At 36.5% G+C, this 19498-nt stretch overlaps 1 protein-coding gene across 1 annotated transcript in view; it reads right to left on the minus strand.

The window, feature by feature from the left end:
- Sycp1 (synaptonemal complex protein 1) overlaps positions 1 to 19498 on the minus strand; it is an 86703-nt gene that overhangs the window by 7690 nt on the left and 59515 nt on the right. The window contains exons 24-29 of the mRNA XM_057793884.1: positions 14567 to 14683; positions 14021 to 14131; positions 12207 to 12299; positions 11426 to 11500; positions 7027 to 7083; positions 2315 to 2494 (exon numbers count right to left, since the gene is read on the minus strand). Of these exons, the coding sequence (XP_057649867.1) occupies positions 2315 to 2494; positions 7027 to 7083; positions 11426 to 11500; positions 12207 to 12299; positions 14021 to 14131; positions 14567 to 14683 (633 nt within the window). The remainder of the gene's footprint in view (positions 1 to 2314; positions 2495 to 7026; positions 7084 to 11425; positions 11501 to 12206; positions 12300 to 14020; positions 14132 to 14566; positions 14684 to 19498) is intronic.

Consider the following 19498-nt stretch of genomic DNA (forward strand, 5'->3'; position numbering starts at 1 on the left):
CAGATAACCACCACATCCACTAGAATGACTAAAACGAAAAGGCTAAGAATATACAGTCATTAGAATGTTCATTGGGGATGGAGAGATGGCTCAGAGGTTAAGAGCACTGTCTGCTCTTCCAAAGATCATGAGTTCAATTCCCAGCAACCACATGGTGGCTCACAACCATCTATAATGGGATCCGGCCTGCAGACACACATACAAACAGAATACTGTATACATAATAAATAAAATCTTTAAGAAAAAAAAGAATATTCATTGACTCTAAGTATAATACAAATTCTTTAAATTCATTTAATTACTAAAAAATGAGTGGCAGTATATACTAAAATACGTGTATCTCAAAATCTGGCAATTTCATTCCTTTGTACATACATAACTAAAGTGTGTATGTCAAGTACTAGAATTTCTATAACGATACTTTTCATAAAAGTTTAACCTGAAAACTATCCAAATATCCACTAATAACACAACTGATCAAAAGGTCGTAACAAAATCACACACTAGATTATATATAAGTAAAAATTGTCTATAACTTTAAGCTACAACATAGATGAACCTAATAAACATAATATTTAATAAAAGAAATCCAGATAAAAAGAGTATGTGCTACATAAGGAATTGAGATTAGTAACTGATCTTGGAAGAAAGACTAGTGATTAGAGCTTTTTTGAATAATGAAGATCTGTAATTTTTTCTTAGAAATATTTCAATTAAGTTTTGAAAGTGAAGTTTTTCTCTTTAATATTGTTTCACATTTTAAACAATGTGGTTATAAACGATATGAAGGATTTTTAAAGCTATATAGTCAAGCTGGCTGGTTAGTTGTCAACTTGAGAAAAGGAGAGACGTCTAGAGAAAGGGTGCCTCAGTTGAGAAAATGCCTCCATTAGACTGAACTATAGGCAAGTCTATGCAGCCATTTATTGATTGATGCGAGAAAGCTCAGTCTACTTGGGGCAGTACCACCCTTGGTAGATAGGCCTGAGCTGTATAAAAAAGCAGGATACACAAACGATGAAAATGAAGCCAGTAATCAGCGTTCCTCAATGGCTATCAAAACAATTACAACACTAGAGGAGCTGGATGGTGGTGGCGCACACCTTTAATCCCAGAACTCAGGAGGCAGAGGCAGGCAAATCTCTGTGAGTTTGAGGCCAGTCTGGTCTACAAGAGCTAGTTCCAGGCAAGACTCCAAAGCTACAGAGAAACCCTGTTTCAAAACACAAAAAGAAAAGAACACTAGAACTAAAGTTGACTAATTTTCACAAGCTGAATAATATTTGTGTGTATTTATCAGTTTATGAATGAGAATTTTTTTCTTTCTGAAATGGTCAACAAGATTCATATCACAAAGAATATGAAAACTGAGGCCAAATCCATCTCTGAGTCTTATTTAAAAGTGAACAAACTAACCCTATGATGTATTTCTCTGATATATTTCAAGGAAATGAAGAAAATAAGACACAAATTTTCACTTAAAAAGAGTGGAAACAGATTCAGATACTTTTCACCTGTACTTGCAAAAGAAGTGTCCATATAAAGACTAGTCTTCGACGGTGGGAGAGGATTATCTCATTCTCTGTGAAGTCATGAACCTAGGTAACAAATGTATCTTGCTATCCTTGTGCCTGGCTGAGTAAAGGAAAGGAAACTTAAGAGTTGAATAGCATATAAAAGAGGGGTTTATCAGAATGAAATTCTGCACTTACACAGAGTGGCAAGATTATAAGAGTTCCCTGCAGATTAAATAAATATGTGAGCCGGGTGTGGCGGCACGTGCTTTTAATCCCAACACTACAGAGATAGAGGCGGGAGAATCTCAGTGAGTTCAAAGCCAGCCTAGTCTACAGAGAAAGCTTGAGGATAGCCAAGACTACAAAGGGAGACCCTGTCCCATAAAACCAAAATAAATTAACATGTAGAAGGCAGTTAAAATTGCATCATCTTGCTCATGACAATTACTCCAAGATGACTGTTAAATAAAAGACAGAAAAATGATGTAGAACAAATAGCAATGCAGATGGTAACTATAGCAATCCTGTAAAACACCAAATCAGAACCAGACCTTGCACATGCAAGACTTTGCATTGGTAAATAACCAACAAGTTATGGAATCTGCCCAAGATACCATTAAATTTGGACAAATGAGAAAATAAAACATTTAAAAAATGAAACCATTTCATACTTATGCCACAAAAAAATGGTCTTTGCAAAAGAAAAATTAGTTTTATATATGTACAATCTATGACATATCATACCAAAACTTTTTCTATTAAAAAATTACTGTTATCTTGGAAATTTATCAACCAACCTTTACAACTGTTGTAGATAAAATGTTTTTGGCAGATGTCCGAAAACAATCTCTGTTATCTTTGCATTTGCCACTATCCATTGATGAGGAAATCCGAGATATTTTTTGTGAAGGAGTTGCTTTAGAATCAAATTTCTGAGAGGTGGTTTCAGGTGACTCTGATAAAGATGTCTGTATTTTCTACATTGGACAAAAGTGAATAAAACCATATTAGTCTTTTTTTTTAATAATGTGTCATTCTGAAGCCCATGTTGGTCTCAAACTCCAAAATACTTTAGTTTTGCAGTCTCATTACTCTCTTAAAGGGAGGAAAAAATGCCAACAAGGAATTTTCAGGAAAAAAAAACTGAAAAAAATGGGCATTTGCTCCAATTTTGAGAGTAAATATGTTACAAATTTACTCTCAAATAAATACTTTGGCATTATTTCTTTTTTTATTATTGATTTTTACTGAGCTCTACATTTTTTTCTGCTCCCCTCTCTGCCTCTCCCCTCCCCTTTGGCATTATTTCAACCCAATGATTTTCTCAACTCTGTCTTTGTATGCAGCTTCCCTTAGCAATTCATGTAGTAATTTCTTTCCATATACATTGTATATATGTATGTGTGTAAAAGATAAAATTTCCTAGTAAAATACATACACACACACATGGGAAAGAGAGAGACAGAGAGGAAAGAGAGAGAGTATACTAGGATCAAATCCAGTCTCTCTCTCTCTCTCTCTCTCTCTCTCTCTCTCTCTCTCTCTCTCTCTCTCTCTCTCTCTCTCTGGTTTTTTGAGACAGGATTTCTCTGTAGCTTTGGAGCCCATCTTGGAACTAGCTCTTGTTGCCCAGGCTGGCCTCAAACTCACAGAGATCCGCCTGCCTCTGCCTCCCAAGTGCTGGGATTAAAGGCATGCGCCACCACCGCCTGGCTCTCAAATCCAGTCTTATACATGCTAGGCAGTCCACTATGACTGAGTTACATCCTAAGCCCTCAAAAGTAATAATAATTGCTATAGTGGGATATTATATGAATTCCAAGTACATCATATTCTATTTTATCTCTTTCTTTGGTCATCATCATCTCCATGAATACAATTATGGAAAACTCTCAACTGACAGAATGAAATACACACAGATATATGCATATGTGCACACCACATACACGACTAAGGTACAACTTCAAAAGTTTGGTATTTGAACTTGGAGAACGAGTTTAAATTAGAAGGTATAAGGTGCACAATCAAAAGGTGATTGCGAAAGGTTTGAGAGTTTGCTCAGTGATTAAGTGCACTGAATGTTCTTCCAGATTACCCCAATTCCGTTCCCAGCACCCACATGGTAGCTCACAACCAATTTTAACTCCAATATCAGGGGAGCTGATGCCCTCTTCTAGCCTTCTTGGGAACTAGAAGTATATAACTGTAGCAACATGAATGAAGGCAAAATGTTTACCCATACACAAAATAAAAAATAAAGATGGGGTCAAACAGATCTGAGTAGCCTGTGCTGTTACCTGATGCCATGGTGATAACCAGACCAGGCCAGAGCAGCAGCTGAGGGTCATGTCTGGGTCTGTGGTCCTGCTGCAGCTGGGGTCCATGTTAATGTCTGTGGCCCATGTTACCACATAGGGCCATACGAACCATGTATGATGAAATCAGAGGGTCATGCTAAGCCGCCCTTACCCTTTGATGTCCTTGGGAAAGTTGGCCATGACTCTCACAAGACACTGCAGCAAGAGAGCTGGCCCCACATTCAGGAGAGATGGACCCACCCCTCACCACAGGCAATGGAGAATTGGCCCTGATGGTATGGGCATAGAATAGTTGGCTCTGTCCCTCACCTGAGGGGGTAGTCCCAAGTGACCTGGACTGAACAGCTACCACCCAGGCCCACAGTCCGGCCTTGGGTTAGGCCACCCTAACATCTATCCCATCTAGGACACGCTAGAACTTGTGAAGGAACTGGTCCTGTGGACGTATACCCGCAGGAACTCCATGACTCAAGGCGGCCACAGTATATACGAGAGGATTTTCAGTGAGGATCCAGTAATGATGGTGTACTAGAAACCAGAGGTTTTGAGTCAGACCAGTGACTCACTGCAAGGAACATTTTTCAAGTAAAGCTAATTGGAGAAAAGAGTACACTGTGTGAGACACCATTGCTCTCTATGCCATTAGGACAAAGAGATATTGAAGAGGCAGGAAAGATGGAGGAAGGAAGGGGGGGTTTTGTTTGTTTTATTTTGTTGTTATTTTTGAAGTTTTTGTTTGTTTGTTTGGTTAGTTGGTTTGGTTTTAATTTTTTTAATTTTTAATTTTTTTTTTTTTACATTTTCTTTTGGGGGAAATGCTGTAAGGGTGAGGGGCAGATATGGGGAAACTGGAAGGTAAGTAAAATTGAGGTACAGGATGTAAAATTCCCAAAGAATCAGTAAATAAATTATGTTAAATAAAAATTAAAATTTAAATGACTATGAGTAGTATTTAAAAAATTAAAGTAGGAGCATATAATATTCTCTTCTCTGGGTATATAAATGTCTTACCAGGTAATCACAAGCATATCTCCGGGTTTAAATTTGCCTATCTAGAATCTACTAAATGAAAATGATTGTTATTGCTTCATGCTAATGATCTATCACTTCATAACCATTTTTCCAGCAGGTAGAAATTTTTAATTTTTCTGGACTTCTTTTTTGAGAATTGGTCTGGGACTCCTATGTATATCGAGTTGTTGAACTTACAGCAATCTTAGCCTCTCAAAATGAAAAGTAAAGGCTTAGCACGTGTTTTTTTCAATTGCATTTCTGTATCCTTTTCATACATGTTACTATACCATAACTGAAAGTTCATGTTTTTTCTGCTCTCTAGATGGAATTCATCAGAGGAAATACTTGGAATCTCCAGATTGTAGCTCTTCCAGGACAAATTTTCCTCAACTAGATCTGAGTAGCAATTTAAAATCATTGTTCCACCACCTTGTGGCCATGTCAGGGAAATGCCATTTATCTGATAGCCTAAAAGAAAAGACAACCCTGGCTTTCACACAGATATCCCTTGAAGAGTACATTTTTCTTCACAATAAAGAAAATAATCATAGAAATATGTATTTCTGTAAACACCATAATTTTTCTTAATATTGTATTTCAAATGTTTCAATTCTCTCTGTTGTATTTACCTTATATGGTATTTACTCTATGCCAAAGTTTTTTTGTTTTTGTTTTTGGTTTTTGGTTTTTCTAGATAGGGTTTCTCTGTAGCTTTGGAGCCTGTCCTGGAACTCTCTATGTAGATTAGGCTGGCCTTGAACTCACAGAGATCTGCCTGCCTCAACCTCCAGAGTACTGGGATTAAAGGCATGTACCACCACCACCTGGCTGCCAAAGATTATTTTAAATTGTTCATAAATACCATCTCACTTAATCCTCCTAACAAATTGAAGATATAGGTAAGGTTATCTCTTTAGAGATAAGAAAATTAAGGCATGAAGAATTTAAGTAACTTACACAAAATCAAAAACATTTCATCAACTTAATGATATCAGATCTATGATATTCTAGCATGGTTACAAAAATATAATTCTCAAAGGTCTGTTAAATTTTTTCAATCCTTTAATGACTTTTTTAATTTTTGCAGGATACATAACATGCAGGCTCCCCAGATAAAAGGTATAGCACAAACTAATCTACCTGATAACAGATACAATTAAGTGTATATTACAGAATTTAACATCAATCAGCATCATTTCTAGGAAAACATGTGATATAATTTAATTATATGAACATACTATATTTACAAAGGAATATAGGTGATTATTTTTTCATCTTTATCTACAGCCTTGCTGGTTAATTTTATTATGATGATAATCTCTCTGTCTGGTGCAGCCTCTGGGAAAATAAAGCACTAAGTATTCTCAAACAAATTCAGTACTTCCTTCTTGTCTTTCTTTAACTCCAAGATCACAAAGCTGTGGTATCATCTATACCTAACAAATGAGTTATTTCCAGACTACTCTGTTTCTCACTTCAATGTAACTATAATCATATCAATGTCTGCTAGAAGACAAATTATCATAAAGAAAATAACAGTTTAACCTCAAAACTGGTAAGTTAGAGGCTCTGGATTAACTCTTCTCTACACTGAAATTTCCACTGTAGGGAGCTGTACTAATATAACATTTTAATTATTATTTTTATTTTATTATTTTTTTGTGTATATGGCAAGATGGCTCAGCAAATAACCTGCCAACCTTCATCTAATCCAAAAGACACATATGATAGAAGAAGAACCAGTTCCCACAAGTTATCCTCTGACTTCTACATAGGCACTGTGGCCTGTATGCATGCGCACGCATGTGCACACACACGTACACACACACACACACATGAAATGAATAAATGTAATTAAAAGCTTTTAAAGGACTATACTGAAGCTGTCTCTAAAACTTCAAAACAAAACAAAATGACAAATGTTTTAAAATTTTAGCTAATGCCTTTAAATTAATATAGCAAAAATTTTGAAAATGAAATTGTATGACATTTTTTAAGTTATTTTCTTATTTATGAGCCACAAGAATTATTTCTAAATAAATGTCCAAAAAATGAGTTTGTGCTGGGATATATCCCAGTGGCAGAACATTTGCCTAACACATGCAATGCCCTGGGTCCAACATCTTGGACTGAAAATAAACTCGTTATAATGAAAAACAACAACAACAAACTCTTACCTTGTCTTTTTTATCTTTGAGAATAGCTGTGTTTTCTTTTGCCAGTTTTAGTTTTTCCTATTAAAAATAAATAGCAAAGTATATATATAACAATCAAGTACTACTAATACAAATTAAAACAAACTTGTCAAAATATTTTCTAACAACTATTAAAGAATAAAACTCATTCCTATAGAGTCGCTATTTGGTTTTATCTTTTGATTCTATTCCCTCTCTCTTGCATATCTGTGGAATCATTGGTGAGTTTCTTTAAGTGCTTAATCTCAACTTTCTTACTTGTAAAATGAAATGGATGAATAAAAGTATAGAGTAAGAGATACAGAAAAATAACTAAACAAAGAGTTGAAAAAAATCTAAATCATGGTCTGTCTTGAGAGATACAATAATCTTTTCCCCTAGATGTTAACAAAATACATTTCAATGGTACTTTGAATAATGAACTAACTTTTAACACAAAACAAATATGCTGAGAAGCAAAAACATATTAATAAGTTCCAAAAACCATACAAACTTAACAAACAATATCTGACTTTGGATAAAGAGGGTGTTATGTATAGAAACAGCCAAGAAAAAAATGAAGAAACTATGATAAAAGTGTAACGAGTTAGACTATAGGGTTTATTCAGTAGTTAAAATAGAAAACCTAAGTCTTGCTTACAGAAATGAAAATGGATTGTGCTGCTGGCTAGTTTTATAACATGACACAGCTAGAGTCCTTTTAGAAAAAAGGAAACCTCAACTGAGAAAATGCCCCTACTGTAGGCAAGCCTATGTATGGCACATTTTCTTGATTGAAGATGTGGAAAAGTTCAGCCCATTATGAGGGGTACTATCCCCAGGCTGGTGGTTCTAGCTAGGAGTGCAAAAGAAAACAGGGTGTCCCAGCACTCAGGAGGCAGAGGCAGGCGGATCTCTTTGAAGCCAGCCTGGTCTACAAGAGCTAGTTCCAGGCCAGGCTCCAAAGCTACAGAGAAACCCTGTCTTGGAAAAAAAGAAAGAAAAAGAAAAGAAAACAGAGTGACCAAGCCATGGGGAGCAAGCCAGTAAGCAGCACTCCTCTACAGCCTCTGTATCAGTTCTTGTTTACAGGTTCCTTCCCTGCTTGAGATCCTGCTGACTTTCTTTGATAGCAAACTGTGATATAGAAACGTTAAATAAAATAAACCCTTTCTTATCACAACAATGAAAACCTTAACTAAGACATACAGAACATTTTTAATATGACAGTCATATATAAAACAAATTGGTGATAGCCTCTAGGAAGCAAAAAGGTCTCAGAGAAGCTAAATTCTCCTAGTGCACAGAACTTTAGAAAGTCAAACTTGCTTTGCCTGCTCATGACACCTCTGCCTGTATCCATTCACACTGAATCTTTCACCTTATATACACCATGCTATCTCTCCCACAATATTGCTCCTAACCAAAAGAACTCACTTCATTATGAAAGAATACAGCAATAAACTGACTTAATACTATTAATCTTTCTTATTATGTATCATCTACCAATAATAATAATAATAATAATAATAATAATAGCACAAATATATAACCTACTATTTGCATTTTGGTTTTTTGTTTTGGTTTTGGTTTTTCAAGAAAGGGCTTCTTCCTGAAACTAGCTCTTGCAAACCAGGCTGGCCTTGAACTCAAAGAGATCCACCTGCCTTTGCCTCCCAAGTATTGGGATTAAAGATGTGCACCACCACTGCTGGCTTAAACACAGAACTCTTAGCTAACACTTTCTTAGAATATATAATATTGAAATTTTCTCTTTTTTTCTTGTTTAATAGCTGTTTTTTTATCTTTTTTTTAAAATTTTTTTTCTTGAAACAATTTCCGCCTCCTCCCCGCCTCCCATTTCCCTCCTCCTCCTCCCACTCCTCTCCCCCTACCCCCTCTCCCCACTCCTCTCCCCCTCCCCCCACTCCATTCCCTCTCCCTCTCAATTCCCTGCCCTGTGGGAAGTCCAAGGCCCTCCCCCCTCCATCCAGGTCCAGGAAGGTGAGCATCCACACAGGCTAGGCTCTCACAAAGTCAGTTCCTGAAGTAGGATCGAAACCTAGTACCATTGTCCTTGGCTTCTCATCAGCCTTCACTGTCCGCCATGTTCAGAGAGTTTGGTTTTATCCCATGCTTATTCAGTCCCAATTCAGCTGGCCTTGGTTAGCTCCCAATAGATTAGCCCCACTGTCACAGTGGGTGGGTGCACCCCTCGTGGTCCTGACTTCCTTGCTCATGTTCTCCCTCCTTCTGCTCCTCATGTGGACCTTGGGAGCTCAGTCCAGTGCTCCAATGTGGGTCTCTGTCACTATCTCCATCCATCGCCAGATGAAGGTTCCGTCCAGATGGAACTCCTCAGCACCCATATTGAACTTTCTTACCAGTGGAGAGTGAAAGTATACCAGGGTTGTGAGATTAAAAGAATTGAACTGGGTCTATTTTATGAGCACAGAGGAACACAAACCTGAACTATAATCAATTCTTTAAATCCTAAGTATAGGTTTTGAGGCCAGCCTGGTCTACAGAGTGAGTTCCAGGACAGGTGGGTCTATTCAAAGAAACCCTGTCTCGAAAAACTAACAACAAACAAACAAACAATGTAAAAAAAAATAAATAAATAAATCCTAAGTATACACTTTGAGTAAACTGTCATATTCTCTGTACTAGTTCTGGCCACAGAATAAGAAAATATGAACTGAAGATCTTGAAACTCTCTGTTCATATCAAGATATTTTTTTTTATTCTTTTTTAATTAAAATTTCCACCTGCTCCCCGTTTCCCATTTCCCTCCCCTCCTCCCAAATATTGCCCCCTCCCCCCACTTCCCTCCCCCTATCCCCACTCCTCTTCTCCTCCCCCCGAAGTTCTGAGTAAGATGATTGTCTCTGTGTGAGCTGATGAAGGAAAAAGAAATCTCATTTTGTCACCTACATGATTCATAAGGCGATGGCCAGTTTTAATCTTGAGAAAGTCTACTAAAGCCTAGCTACTCTGGAGACCTGAAATTAGGGAATAACCACAAGTCAAGAAACCACAATTACAAGGACCCAGGTAAGAGAAGGTTCAGAGTGACAGCTGTGGAGAGCAAGAAAGTCAGACACTGACAAGTCAAAGGATACAAGTGACAAGAGGCTCAGCTTGGGCTGAAAGTGCATAGAGATAGCCCCAATATTTCTGGTGGTGAACAGATCTTGAGTTTGATTATTCTAGGTGGCCAGCAGATAGATTACACTCTAGAACCATTCTATTCACTACTAAAGAGCTTGAGAATTCTGACGTACCAGGAGTATCCTCACAGTTGCTTCTTTTGAAAGCATTGAAAATAAAGTCAAGTCTTTCTATACAACTCTCAATGCTCTAGCTGCTTCCCACCCCTCCCAGTCACTTAAGAAACACCTGCCATCAGAAACATTAACCACTACAAGGACTTTGATCTGAGGTCTCTTAGGAGGCTAAAACAACCTGCCTGGACCACAGACTGCAAAGTTAAGTATGGTCCAATGAGGCACCTCATATAGAAAGAAGAAAAACTACCACAGTAAAGATAGCTTTGATGAACTTCAGACTTTTGTCTAATATCCGCTTGCCAACGGTCCAATTCAAGATCATTATATCCAGCAAAAGTTGAAGTAGAACTAAGTTCATCCCTTTGTATTAAAACCGGACAAGGTAACTCACTATGAGGAATATGTTTCCAAAAGCTAGCTCAAGCATTAGGGACACACCCTGATCCCACTGGTAGGGGTCCCACAAATAGACCAAGCTACAAAACTAATTGTCACACATATAGAGACATCCATAGACAAGCACTGGGCTGAGCTCCAGGGATCTTGTTGAAGAGAGAGAGAAAGGATTATGTGAGCCAAGGGGATCAAGGTCATCACAAGGGAACCCACAGAAACAACTATCCTGGGTCCATAGGAGCTCAAACTCTGGACTAACAGCCAGGGAGTCTAAATGGAACTGATCTAGTCCCTCTAAATATAGTATTTCCTTTTTTAAGAATTATTTTTTTTTAAATTATGTGTACCTCTCCAAATTGAGTATGTGCACTACAGTGCAGGTGCCCACAGAGACTAGAGGATTTCCCTCTAGAGCTGCAGTTATCAACTGTGAGCTGCCTAGAGTGGGTGTGGAAACTGAACCTGGATCTTCTGCAAGCAAGTGCATGCTCTTGAGAGTCATCTAATCAACCCTCAACAAATTCATCATATTAGAAAATATTTCTATTCTTGAAAGTACACATATAATTGTTAAATGAAATGTGTTAAGATGTTTGTAGGAAAAAGAACAGCAGCATTTTCTTACTATTAATTACCCAAATTTGTAAAATTATTTTATGACATTTATAAAACACAAAATCCTACAATTATATTACATGTAATGCCACAAAACCTACTTTTTCTTCCCTTTCTATTTCAAGTTGCTTCTTCAGAGACACGAGTTCACTTCTAATATTAGATAATTCAGTCTCCTAAAGAAAAAAAAATGAAGTGTGTAAGTGCTTTTCCATATTTCTCAAGACAATGAAACTGTAATCGAATGCTTCAAATAAATTCAGCTATAAAAAAAATTAACTCAGAAAAATGTCCTTTTAAAATTCATACACGTGGTCAGGTAGTAATGGCACATTCCTTTAATCCTAGTACTTAGGAGGCAGAGGCAGGTAGATCTCTGTGAGTTTGAGGTCAGCCTAGTCTACAGAGTGAATTCCAGCACAGCCAGAGCTACACAGAGAAACTCTGTCTCAAAACATAAAAAACAAACAAAAAAAATCATACATATGAAAGCTTAGGTAATGGAATATAACTAGACTCTATGTGAACAAGTTTCAAGTATTTCATAGTTTTCCCAAGGACTAAAATAGCATATGTATATATACAACAAATTCACATACATACATATACTCATATGCTCCTACTCCACCCCACTCTCCTGTCCAAATAGCAAAACTTTAAATTTAGCTTAGGTGACTTTTTTACACTTCTGTTGAAAAGACACTTATGTTATAACGTTAAAAAAAAAAATGGGAAAGCATTCTGCTAGAAAATAGGTAAAAATCCTTTTAGAGCTAAAACTGACTCTACAGGTCAAATCTCATGGCTTTACTTAGTATTATTCTTTTTTCTAAATGCTGGTATTTTAAGAGTTGGTTTTTATTGCTATTTGTTCTGTCTTACCAAAGCAGCCTTCACCGATGACTGTTCCTGTTCTCTGCTTTTATAAAGTCCTAATTCTGAGTCTCTTTCTTCAACAATCTTATCATATTGGTGCTGTATTAAACAAAGAAAGCATTTTAGGTATATTAAAATAAATAGATTATAATTTATAAGGTTATACACTACACATTAAATGTTTGAAGAAAACTATTATAAATTTGAGTGAATATGTATTTTAAGCTTTCATATATATTCTAACAACCTAAACAGTGAAACAGACAAGTTTTGAACATAATCCACAATAACATGAAACAGTTATTTTAGTAGAAACATTAAATTTCATAATTTAAGAAGTAGCTGAGTTGGGTAAGCTACCATGTCCATAAACCTATCACTCAGGAAGTTGGGGACTGACTACCACAAGTTCAAATTCAACCTGAGCTACAAAGTGAGAGTCTTGTTCAATATGAATATAACACCAAGATGCCTTAGAAAAGTGACTGACTCCAGGGGCAGATAGATGGCTCAGTTAAGAGCACTGGCTGTTCTTCCAGAGATCCTGAGTTCAATTTTCAACAGTCACAGTTTATAACCATCTGATACCCTCTTCTGGCCTGCAGGCATACATGCCAACAGAACACCATATATACAATAAATAAATCTTTTAAAAAAGAAAAGTGACTGACTCCAAATCTCAAACAGGAAACACAATAAAAGCCTTGAAATTTTTGTCATAACAAAAATAAAAGCTATCAAAGACTACTCAAGTCAGGCCAAAAGGACCTAGACAAAGTCAATACAACTTTTCAATATGGACAGGGTTTCTCTGTAGCTTTGGAGCCTGTCCTGGAAATTCTTAATGATAAATTACTTCATAGTAATGTTAGAGCCTAGTTCCATTTTTGTTGTTGTTGTTGTTTGTTGTTGTTGCTTTTCAAGACAGGGTTTCTCGATAGCTTTTTGGAGCCTGTACTGGAACTAGCTCTTGTAGACCAGGCTGGCCTTGAACTCACAGAGATCCTCCTGCCTCTGCCTCCCGAGTGCTGGGATTAAAGGCATGCACCACCACCACCCAGCATGGTTCCAATTTTTAAAAATTAATAGGTAAAGACAAACTATTTCCTCTCCAAATCTGAAAGAAAATTAAGTTTACCTAAAAGAAGAATTACTCAAACAATAGAAAAGTAAAAGGTACTCACAACAAATATTAAGTATTTCCCCAGGATGGAAATATAGATCAGCCATTAAAGGGTAGGCTCACAACCATAAATATAAGTCTTTCATCCATTTACTCCTTTGTTAAGAATTTGTTCAACATAGTGAATGTTCAATACATGTAGAATACTAACATTCAACATATGAATATTAGTAAGAAATATCCTGGGTATGTAGTTAATGAAAGATTAACTATGAGACTACTAGAGGAATTCAGAAAGCATGAATATTTGCATTTATTATAAATGATAACAAGGTATTTACTAGAGGAAGAGGCACCTCAGCTCGACCTTGAATGGTTGGGATCTGAACTTAGAGAAATAGAGGATCAATAATAATAGTTAAGCTATAATTAGGTACCGTTGTATAGAAAATAACTTTTTTGATAAATAAAAGACTACATTGAGTTCATAATTTTAATAGAACTATTCTCTAAAAAATATTTTTTATATTTATATATATTATTGGGGGTTTACAATCGCAGATCGTTAGAGTCTATTCCATAATAATGAAGAGCATGGCAATAGGCAAAAGTATGACAGTAGATCATTAGCTAAGAGCTTATATCCTTATTTGCAAGTATGAAACAGTTTAAGTAATAATTTTATTTAATAAATTACCTTATGCTTTTCCATAAGTGCTACCATTTCAGCTATTTTATGTTGACATCGTAAATCAGTTTCTTTCTGTAACTTTATCTCTTCATCAGCTGTTGCTTTGGCTTTCTCAATCTATAAAATTTTTTAAAAACAGTGTTTCTTTTTATTTATTGCTGCTGGACCCTATACCAATTTCCAAAAAATTCAACTTTCCTTTAAGAAGCATATATTCTACTTACATAAAATATAAAACTCAAACAGCAGAAAATTAGAAACAAAGTAAGTAAAAAATGTATCACTTATTTGGTTTATTTTATCAAGTTTCAAAAAGTTAAATGACTATTATATATAAATTGAGACAAGGTTTCTCTGTGTAGTTCCGGCTGTTTTGGAACTTGATCTGTAGACCAGGCTGGCCTTGAACTCAGAGATCCCTGTCTCTACCTCCAAAAGTGCTGGAATTAAAGGCATGTGCCACCATTGCCCAGCAAAAGTACTTATTTTTTTAAAGCTAATCAACTAACATTTTTAGCATAGTAAGTTCTGAAAATATTTAGGTTTTTCTACCTCTCCCAAAAGCTTTTCTTCTGACATCTTTTTGACCTCAATTTCTTTCTGATAGTTGTTAGTCATTTCTTGAAATTTTTGTTTGGCATTGTCTAGTTCCAACTCTAATTTGTTGACCTGTAAGTAAAGAAAGTAACATTGATTTTAATAAATTATATAGATTACTCAAAAATATTTCATACTAACTGGTAGTTTTGTAAACCCTAAAATATTCAAGAAAATTATGAGTGAATCATTTATTTACATTATTCATATGCTGAGTGAGATGTGTTTCATCTTTCATGGTCTATCTTGACTCTTAATACATGTATATATGCCAAGCAATATAATATAAACAGCCACATATTTTTGTTTCAAACCATTTTACATAAAAATTACAACTAATGCTCCATTTTAAAAAATACATATAAGCTTCCACTGATGTTCTATCAAATTTTATCAACTTGAATCAAACTTTAACTTTAAGTCCAACTTTGAGTAGCTTTCAGCCTTTCCTTCAAAGTGAAACATGCCAACATACTATATACATGAACTTACAAATACTGGGGCACAGGAAAAAATGGTCCACCATGTTACATAAGGTGATAAGGAGTGGTTGTTGGAAGCAAGGCTAATAGAGTAAAATTTACTGCAGCTAACCCACCTAGAAAGGATCTCATAAGCAGCAATGCATTCCTTTGAGAATGTCTTGGAATTTACAGAGTAAACCTTGCAGTGCCCACAGGTTCTTTACACATGGATCTAAATCAAGATAATTCATTTGGTTAATATCTGCTAAGGTGAAACCTCTTTTCATGAAATCAAACCAGGGGGGAAAAAACACCTAGGAAAAATTTTCAACATTGGCAGGTGGTCTTATAACAGCTCTTTGGCATCTGTTATAAGCCTATTTCTAATCAAAGACTCCTTTCCACCAACATCCACAAGTACATCCACCGTACATGTAACGTGGTTTATCATAACCAAGGGGAGGAAGCTTTCTCACAGATGAGGGTTCTTGCCCTGATGTCTTTGTTTGCAGGATATTGCACGTTTTTGGTTTTTGGCTTTCATTTGTTTGTTTTGGTTTTGTTTTTTGAGACAGGGTTTCCCTCCATAGCTTTGGAGCCTGTCCTGGAACTCTGTAAACCTTGAACTCACAGAGATCTGTCTGTTTCTGCCTCTGAAGTGCCAGGATTAAAAGTGTATGCCATCACCACCCAGCACATTCATTTATTAATGAGTTTCTTTTTCCATTTTTTTCTACATTTTTGCTTTTTAGATAATGTCTCTTTATATAGCTCTGGCTGCACTAGAAACTTGCCAGGTAGATCCTTGACTTACAGAAGATACACTTGTCTCTGCCTCTGTCTTTGACTACTGAGTGTTGGGAATAAAGAGATGTCCCAACATGGGCCTTAAAAGAATTCTTTTTTTTTTAATGCAATTTTATTTTCTTTTTAATTTTCTTCTTTTTCCTTTTTAAAAGTCATTTTTACATACCAACTACAGATCCCCCTTTCTCCCTTCCTCTCGTTCCCCCACTCTAACCCCCATTTACTTCTCAGGCCTCCCATGGGGAGTCAACTAAGCCTGGAACATCAAGTTGAGGCAGGACCAGGTCCTTCCCCACTGCATCAAGGCTGAGCAAGGTATCCCAAAAGAGGGAATGGGTTCCAAAAAGCCAGCTCATACAGCAGGGATAAATCCTGATCCCACTGCCAGGGGTCTCAAAAACTGACCAAGTCAGACAACTGTCACCCACATTCAGAGGGCCTAGTTTGGTCCCATGCAGGTTCTCCAACTGTTAGTCCAGAGTCTGTGAGCTTCCCTAGCTCAGATCAGCTCTCTCTGGGGATTTCCCCATCATGATCTTGCCCCACCACCACCACCACTTGCTCATTGATCCCTCCTCCCTCTCTTCGACTGAACTCCAGGAGCTCGGCCTAGTGCTTGGCAGTGGATCTCTATATCTGCTTCCATCAGTTCCTGGATGAAGGTTCTATGATGGTAATTAGGTTAGTCACCAATCCGATTACAGGAAAAGGCCAGTTCAGACACCCTTCTCCACTATTTTTAGGAGTCTTAGCTGGAGTCATCCTTGTGGATTCCTACCCTGATATCCAAACCATACAAAGACTAGTAAGAAAGAAAATTACAGAACAATCTTCCTCATGAACACTGAGGCAAAAATACTCAATAAAATACTGGCAAACTGAATTCAAGAACACATCAAAAAAATCATCTACCCCTCAACATAGAGCCGGCCACACTGAACCTTATAAAAGAGAAAGTGGGAAGTACACTTGAACGCATTGGCACTGGAGACTATTTCCTAAATATAATCCCAGCAGCACAAACACTGAGAGAAACAATTAATAAATGGGACCTCCTGAAACTGAAAAGCTTCTGTAAAGCAAAGGACACAGTCAACAAGACAAAATAAAAGCCAACAGAGTGGGAAAAGATCTTCACTAACCCCACATCAGACAGAGGTCTGATCTCCAAAATATACAAAGAACTCAAGAAATTTTTCAACAAAAGAACACATAATCTGATAAAAAAAAATGGAGTACAGAACTAAAGAGAGAACTCTCAACAGAGGAATCTAAAATGGCTGAAAGACACTTAAGGAAATGTTCAACATTCTTAGTCATCAGAGAAATGCAAATCAAAACAACTCTGAGATTCCATCTTACACCTCTAAGAATGGCCAAGATCAAAAACACCGATGACAACTTATGCTGGAGAGGTTATGAGGTAAAGGGAACACTTCTGCATTGCTGGTGGGAATGCAAGCTGGTACAACCTCTTTGGATGTGAGTGTGGCGATTTCTCAGAAAATTAGGAAACAACCTTCCTCAAGACCCAGTAATACCACTTTTGGGTATATATCCAAAGGATGCTCAATGGTGCCACAAGGACATGTGCTCAACTATGTTCATAGCAGCTTTGTTTGTCATAGCCAGAAACCTGGAAACAACCTAAATGCCCCTCGATCAAAGAATGGATACAGAAAATGTGGTACATTTACACAATGGAGTACTACACAGCAGAAAAAAATAACGACAGCTTGAATTTTGCAGGAAAATGGATGGAACTAGAAAACACTATTTTGAGTGAGGTAACCCAGACACAGAAAGACAATTATCACATGTACTCACTTATAGGTGGTTTTTAAACATAAAGCAAAGAAAGCCAGCCTACAAACCACAATCCCAGAGAATTTAGACAACAATGACGACACTAAGAGAGACTTACATAGATCTAATCTACATAGGAAGTAAAAAGTAGAAAAAGACATGATCTCCTGAGTAAATTGGGAGCATGGGAACCTTGGGGGAGAGTTGAAGTTGGGAGGGGAGAGGCAGAGAGGGGAGCAGAGAAAAAATGTTGAGCTCAATAAAAATCAAGAAAAAAAATCATCTACCATGATCAGAGATACAGAGATGGTTCAACATATGAAAATCTGTCAATGTAATTCACCATATAAACAAACTGAAAGAAAAAAAGGCCACATGATCATTGTATTAATTGTTGAAAAAGACTTCAACAAAAGAAAGGTTTGAAGAGATCAAGGATACAAGGAACATACATAAACATAATAAAGGCAATATACATCAAGCCAACAGCTAATATCGAACTAAATGGAAAGAAACTCAAAGTGATTCCACTACAATCAGGAACAAGATAAGTCTGTCCATTCTCTCCATATTTATTCAATATAGTATTCAAAGTTCTAGCTAGAGCAATAAGACAACAAAAGGAGATCAAGGAAATACAAATTGGAAAAGAAGTCAAACTTTTGCTGTTTGAAGATGATATGACAGAATATATAAGCGATCCCAAAAACTCTACCAGGAACTCCCACAGATAATAAACACCTTCAACAATGTGACAGAATACAAGATTAATTAACTCAAAAAAATCAGTAGCCCTCCTATATACAGATGATAAACAGGCTGAGAAAAAAAATCAGAGAAACATCACCCTTTACAACAGCCACAAATAATATAAACTATCTTGGGGCAACTGTAACCAAATAAGTGAAATACCTGTATGACAAGAACTTTAAGTCTTTGTAGAAAGAAACTAAAAATTTTCTTAATATTTAAGTTGGTAAGTTTTAATTCATTTTATGATAATCCATAACTAACTGAAACCCCATGCATTCAAATAAAAATATATTTAATGTTTTCCATAAAGAATGTTTTTAATTTTTTGCTTTCTCATATTTTATATATTGCATAGCTATATCTCAAATATAGTAATGTCAGGAAATACAAAGAACCCTAAATTAGCACTTATTGCCCAGATTCACTTTACCTGAGAGTTAAATTGTAACTAAGGAAATATGTCAAAGTAGGAGACAAGAATTCCACCAAGAAGGCATAGGTAGTGAACAGTGAACCAGAATGCATTCAATATCCATAAATCAACTGTCAACTTTAAAGTAAGGTAGCCGGGCGGTGGTGGCGCACGCCTTTAATCCCAGCACTTGGGAGGCAGAGGCAGGCGGATCTCTGTGAGTTCGAGACCAGCCTGGTCTACAAGAGCTAGTTCCAGGACAGGCTCCAAAACCACAGAGAAACCCTGTCTCGAAAAAACCAAAAAAAAAAAAAAAAACTTTAAAGTAAGGTAAGATATTACCAATATCATTAAGTTTCTGTTCATCTTCTTTGGTTTCCCCTAGAGCCCCCTCAAAATATTCTTAATATTTACAAGTAAGATTGTTTTAGTGCTTTTAAAACTTATTATACTTATCTATTTAGATAGAGAGGGGCAGAAGTATGCGACCACATGCATGTGAAGGTCAGAGGACAACTTGAATGAGTCAGTTTTCTCTTTGTACCAAGTGGACCCAAGGATCTAACTTAGGTTGTCAGGTTTAGTGGCAATAGTCTTTAGCTACTGAGCCATCTTGCCAGCCCAGTAAATATTATTTAATACTTT

This window comes from Chionomys nivalis, chromosome 18, assembly GCF_950005125.1.
Source record: "Chionomys nivalis chromosome 18, mChiNiv1.1, whole genome shotgun sequence".
NCBI lineage: Eukaryota > Metazoa > Chordata > Mammalia > Rodentia > Cricetidae > Chionomys > Chionomys nivalis.